This window comes from Cryptotermes secundus, unplaced genomic scaffold, assembly GCF_002891405.2.
Source record: "Cryptotermes secundus unplaced genomic scaffold, Csec_1.0 scaffold529, whole genome shotgun sequence".
Classification (NCBI taxonomy): Eukaryota; Metazoa; Arthropoda; class Insecta; order Blattodea; family Kalotermitidae; genus Cryptotermes; species Cryptotermes secundus.
In genome coordinates, this window is record NW_019737988.1 from 790,517 (window position 1) to 797,331 (window position 6,815).

Consider the following 6,815-nt stretch of genomic DNA (forward strand, 5'->3'; position numbering starts at 1 on the left):
GTTGCAGCTCTGGGCATTTTCCCGCATATATTTCCTTATTTCCGAAAAATGTGTTACAGTAGCCAGTAAGCATCAATGGTCAGGGACCAAGTCTATGTACAAATACACGAATGTAGTGCTAAATGCAAATATTTTGAAGATACAAGAAATGTGTATATATATATATAACCCAATTGTTTTGATCTTATAACCTCTAAAAGCTTCAAGAGCACATTTCAAGCCAGAGCTGTGAAATTTTTGATGAGGATTATACATCACTGCCACAGTTGAACATTTATCTCCTAGACAGGGTATGAGGATGAACTTCGTTTCTTCAATTAGCCATTTTTTGAAGCCAGTTGGTCACTTCTCTTCCACTTGGTCCACTTGGTTCATCTGCTTTAAGATGCGGCCACACAGAGCGCTATGTAAGCTACGTACGCTATGTTCGCTGCGTCTCAGAGTGTTTGATTCTCGGTTATATTTTCAAAACCTTCAAAACGTTCAAAACGTCCCGCTGGACGGGCATGCGCACTGGGCTCGCTTCCAGGTGTCAGCTGCGCGCTGCAGAAATTTCTGACTCTGACTACAAAGCGTGTTACGTATCATTCAGCGCAGTATTCGGTTAGAAGAAAATGTTACTGGAGGAATTAATTGAAGAAGTAAGGAAGTATCCATGTTTGTGGAACAAAGGGTTAGAAGAGTATCGGAACCAGAACATGCGGGATAATGCCTGGGACACGATTTCTGGAGAACTGAATACACCAGGTAATGTACAAACGTTGTTCTTTTATCTATAAGTGAAGAACTTAAAATACTTTCATCAACCCCAGTGAAACAGTAATATTTATTATGAAAATTCAGAAGTAATATTTTATCTTTCATTTCTTAATTACGGGCTTTGCTTATTGCTACAGTTTTAGGATACTTTTAATTATAAATGTATTCCAAGTTTTGCAAAATATAATTGTTTAAAATCACAGTTTCCATATTTTGGTCATACTCGGATGCTACCTAGTACCCATTTCTCTAGTCAGTCTAGTAATCCACACGATTTACTATTCTCTGTTGCCACTCAACTCGACCATCATCAGACATGAAGTGTTCCATGAATGAATTTCGAGCTAGTAGTGCCCCTCTTGTCGAGTTTGTAGCAGTAGCAGCAGCCTGAGTGTGTTCTCCATCAGGAGTAATGCTGGCCCGGGTTGATTCTAGCCATATATAATTGTGCAAGACAACCGTAGCTTGGATTGCTTTGTCGGCAAGCTCAACATGGCATTCGAAAGGCTGATGATATATCCTCCAAGTATTAGCAAGGATCCCAAAAGCATTTTCAACAGTGTTTCTGCTTCTTGAAAGCCGATAATTGAAAGTCTTCTCTGCCTCACTGAGACTTCGACCAGTTTTGGGATAGGGTCTTATGAGGTACTTTTTAAGAGGAAAAGCTTCATCACCAGCCAAATTTCATCTGGAGGCAGTTCAATTTTTTGTCTTGCTCAGTGCTTACCAATATTACTGTTGGCAAACACATTTCCATCACCAACTCTCCCATATTGCTATACATCTACACAGAGGAATCTTTTATTAGCATCAACTAATGCCAGCAATACAACAGAATGATATCTTTTGTAGTTGAAGAATTCTGAGCCTCGTAACAAAGGGGCTTTAATATGAACACGTTTGCCATCGATTGCTGCGACACAGTGAGGAAAGTTCCACTTTTCTTTGAAATCTCTTTCACATGCTCTCCAAATCTCTTCATTGGGCTCAGGCATGACTATAGTTTGCACAGCTTTCCAAATAGCTTCACAGACATTTTCAACAGTGTCACTGACTGTAGACCTACCCATGCGATAGGTGAAAGCCATGGATTGGAATGAATTACCAGTTTCTAGGTATCTGCAATGAAGAAAAAATATTATGATTATTAGTCGTATTTTACTAGTACCAAGTACACTATTATATGCATTATAATTTATTATGGTGTGTGTCTGCAGTGGAGGATTTGAAAGTAGATTGGAAGAAACTGCAAGACAGTCACAGACAAGCTATGCTAAGAAGAAAGACAAAAAGTGGTCAGGGTGCTAGGAAAATGAAACCTTGGAAGTACGAGGCGCTAATGTCTTTCCTACTGTCTGACCTAACTCCACGGCAGTAAGTGCAATTTCTGATGTTATATGTACTTCAATATGCTGCTTGAGGTATTAAGATTCTTATACATATATTTTGTTTTCTTCTTCCGAAGAACTGAATCCAATATAGACGTAGTTGAGGAAACTGAGGAGCGTGAGGACGGCGTGGGACTCATGTTGGATGAGGAAGAAGAAGAACAAACAGAATCAGCCTATCAAAACAGAAGAGAGAGCGGAAGTAAAAACAGCAGGAAGTTTGGGAAAAGGTTCGACAAGGAACGCAATTTTGACAAAGTAATCTCATTCATGCAAGAGAAGGAAAGGGATAGAAAACAACCAGGTGAGCTTGAGTATTTCTTTGCCAGTGTGTGCGAAAGCACCAAGCGCCTTCCTCGTTGTTTTCAACTAAGGGTAAAGCAAGAAGTTATGAAGACAATTTTAAATGCAGAAATGGAGTGCTTGGGCGCTGAGTCATCTATTTTTTCAACCGAATTATACCGTCAAGCACAACCTTCTCCTGCTGCTAGTCAGTCTTCATCTGAAGCTCGCATTGCGACAATGGGCTACAATAATCTACAATAATACATTGAAGGCAAGCTTCAGACGCCATACCAAGTAGAGTATGAAACCTCATGATTGAATCTGGAAGGGGTGCTGCACAAGGAAATGGTGCTTTACCCCTGGGATTAAGGTGGTTGTGGTCAACCAGTCAGCTGATGCCTCACAGGAGACATACAGAATAAATGTTCTTCCCCAGAGCAGACATTTCAGCATAAAAAGAGTTTACTGAACAAGGATTGACCACTTGGCTTGCACAGATGGTGAATCAAGGAAACAGAGTTTATCCTCATATCCTGTCTAACACATAAACGTTCATCTGCAGCACTCCTCAGTAATCCTCTAGCTAGAAATGTACTCTTGAAGGTATTTTGGAGGTTAGAAGTTTAGACAGTTCAGGGGTTTGTTTACATTTCTTGCAGTTAGCACTAGATTCATGTATATTAACTTGGCTCTGACCGTTGATGCTGATTGGCCACTGCATCCACTTCTTCGGAAATACAGCTACATCTGCAGCCAAACTATCAAATCCCAGGCTCAAAGCTTGGGGCTGCCACAGTGCTGTGCTCTTGAAGGTTGTTGAAGTTTACTGGAACAAAAAATACAGGGTTTTATTTGCATTTCCTACTGTAACGGCAAATTGTGCATTAAATATTAATTTCATGCATCTTAACTTGGCCCCACCCCTTCATGATTGGTTAGTTTATTCTATTCCCATTCCACATGGACTTGAACCCATGTTCTCATGCATACAAACCTTACCACTAAGCTAACGCTTGTCATGCTGGATCATTCATCCATTGCTTGTCATGACTGCTGTATTCAGTACAGGTTAAACAGTTCGGTACATCCAGTCTTGAGCTTTATACAAACCATTCATATCAAGTCATGTAACACGACTGGCCCTGTAGTGATTTATTCTACGTTTATTCTGATCATAAAGTGGACTCTTCAAGCAGTCAGGCTCTGAGGTTATTTGTAAATTCACTGCACATATAATTTTATAGGCAAATTCAACCAGTAGATGTGTGGGTCTCAGGGATGGGGCAGCGAGCTTACCTTCTGAAGGTTCCATGTTCATGTCCGCAGGGAATGCGACTGCAACTTTTTATGCGTCCAAGTGAAAGCATTTTTACTTACCTCCATAAACACAACCAACATGTATTCTTTCAACATGCTACTGAACTTTAATGTTTTGGTGTTCTGAAATATTCTAGATAGGTTTTAAAAAAGGACAAGAATTTCCAGAATTTACTCCCAATCCAACTATTTTTTTTTAATGTTGTTCATCCAACACATTAAAATTCTTAAATATTTTAAAATTATTTGTTAACTGTATTTACAATGTGACTCTTCTGGCAGATGCTGTTTTGTATGTTCTCAAATACTTCATTTTATTTGCACCCTGTACATATTCTGAGTGCAGTGCTGCACTAAGCACAGGGACAACTTTATTTGTTTTCATTTCTTTATTGGTTGTATTAAAGCCATCAGCACTCAGTTGGGGTCATTCAATTCCAGTCATTCTTGACACCATGCTGTAAAGCAGAAATATGTATCGGCAAGGATGAAGGCTGAACTAGTTGACTGCATTGTCATAGATGCATACAGTCTCAGGTGACCTCACACTCTGTTCAGGACATTAATGTTCTGCCCATATTGATCTGCATTTTCCTGTGACAACGCAAGGCTTGTAGCGGATCAATCTCTCTCTTATTACAACACTCGCAGCTAAGAAGGGAACACACATCACAAGACACGGTCTACACAGAATATAAGAAAAACGACCCCCATAGTGGAAGAACCACACACGTTTTAATTATGACACATAAGATGAATAATCTTAACAAGTTTTAGTGTGTGTAAATTTATTATAGTTGACAAATACGCACTTTTTAAATACTTTTTAAATAATTTTATAAAGGCAAGCAATGAAATAGATTAGTGTAATCAGGGCACCTGATGATGGCACTATGTTACCGAAACATGTCGTGAAGTAACAGGTGAAATTGAGTGCACTACAAGACGGCAACTGTATACATATCATGGATGAAAATCAGTGCAACAGGACACTAAAATACAACAGTACATTCTTTACATAAATGGAGACATCACCTTGATGCACTTTTTTTTTGTTCAGGTCTTTTGTCTTAAATCCTGCCCTTCTCTTTTGGAAAATGTTAGCCTTTATGTTCCTCCCAGCAATCTTACAGACTTCTCATTGTTTTGTGTTTGTCCCTCTAACAAACACTGTCCTTCTGCTTGTTGCCCCTATGCTGCCAACGCGGTGGGTAAAGATCTTGACATATCTGCCATCGGAATAGTTTCTGTCAATCAAATTGAGCCTAAAATTGTTAATAATATTTTATAATACTCCTAATATTAAATGTGTGTGTGTGTGTGTATGTATGTAAAATTTAAATTAAATTTACTTAGTGGGGGGTGGAGTCCAACTGGGTCCACTCGGTATGGCGGCCATTGATTGGCCTATTGTAGCCTGCCCTGGGTGATTATGACGATGGAGAATTTGGAAGAATGAAGATTGGCAGGGAAACTGAAGTACTCGGAGAAAACCTGCCCCAGTGCCACTTTTCCACCACAAATCCCACTTGACCAGACCCTGGCTCAAACTCGGGCCTCCGCAGTGGGAAGCCAGCGACTAACTTCTTGAGCTATGGCTTGGCCTGTGTATGTACGTATATTGGTCTTGTTTTATTTTTCTCTCCTGTTAACTTTAAATTTTCTTGGAAGTGTTATCAAGTTATTGCCATTATATAGACTCTCAAATTTTGTATTTTGTTTATTTTTGAGTATTTCTATGTACTCGTGCTAACCTTTTAATTGGCCTCTGTTCTGTTAAGTTTGCACGTAAATAAACATGAATTGAATTATTATTAATATTATTATTAGGACGTTGAGCTGACACACAGATAAGTACGAATTAATTGGGTTATTGTTATTAACTTCTATGTGTGTATGTATGGGTATTGTCCTTTCACGCCACATAATAGCATGACCATGCAAAATGTACTTATTTTATTTTTCTCACCCATTAATACTAACTTTAATTTTTCTTGGAATTATTATTAATTTATTGCCATTATATAGACTGTCTTATTATGTATTTTGTTTTTTTAGTTATTTTGTGTATTTCTATGTACTCATGCCAACTGTGTAATTGGCCTCTGTGCTGTTAAGTCTGCACATAAATAAACACGAATTGAATTATTATTATTTATTATTATTATTATTATTACACAAGATGGCATAACCATTGGAAATTTACATATTCAATTTTTTTCTCTTGTCAGTGTTAACTTTGTAGTGTTTCTTATAATTATTATTAATTTATTGCCCTTGTACAGAGTGTCATATTTTGTTCTTTAATTATTTTTGTGTATTTCTAGGTACTCATGCTAACTATGTAATTGGCCTCTGTGCTGTTAAGTTTGCATGTAAATAAACGTGAATTGAATTGAATTATTAATTACATTAATTTCATTAATGTATCTTTGCTCAAGTGCTTATATTTAATTAGTCTTTGACTTTATGTTGTGTTTGTCCATATGAAATTACTTTTATCTACAATGTGCAGTGTCTGTAATTGGCCTCTAACAGAAGTGAGTACCAGCAACCTTAAGGGGGGGGGGTTTAAAGGGTGGCTGGCATGTAAGGCTGACAACCTTCCTGCCATTTGTGAGCTGATTGCCTAGAGAATATGTGGGAGCCTCAACTTCTGACAACCCTAGGGGCCTCCATGGCCTGTTATAGGGATAGCTTTACCTCTGAAGTTCTTTCCTTTATAAGGAAAAACAGAACTACTATGGTTTCATAATTACATAGGTCGTACCGAAAGTCATGAGCAACTTTTTTTTGCATGCAGCCTGGGAACAGCAGATGAAAGAGAGTACGTTGGTAGGTGGAACCAGATGTTGTGTTAACCTTGAGTGTCTTGTGACGTCAATAGCTTACATCACGTGACCAGTATCACTCCTAACAAAATGTCCGACAACGATATGTCGTTTCGCCAGCATGCTGTCATCGAATTTCTTGTGAAAGAGGAAATCCCTACTGCAGAAATTCACCAGAGACTTCAGCATGCTTATGGAAGTATGTGCATGGGTTCGAGCAGTGTTCGAAGATGGG

At 38.5% G+C, this 6,815-nt stretch overlaps 1 protein-coding gene across 2 annotated transcripts in view; it reads left to right on the forward strand.

The window, feature by feature from the left end:
• Positions 1-507: 507 nt before the first annotated feature.
• The window catches only part of LOC111870630, a 9,511-nt gene continuing 3,203 nt past the window's right edge, over positions 508-6,815 (forward strand). The window contains exons 1-3 of one of the 2 annotated variants that reach the window (XM_033753939.1): positions 508-747; positions 1,977-2,133; positions 2,225-2,451. In XM_033753939.1, coding sequence (XP_033609830.1) covers positions 615-747; positions 1,977-2,133; positions 2,225-2,451 — 517 coding nt within the window. In that variant the 5' untranslated portion in view covers positions 508-614. Of the gene's footprint in view, positions 748-1,976; positions 2,134-2,224; positions 4,379-6,815 lie in introns of those variants that run through there. The other variant, XM_033753938.1, reaches the window with a different exon arrangement.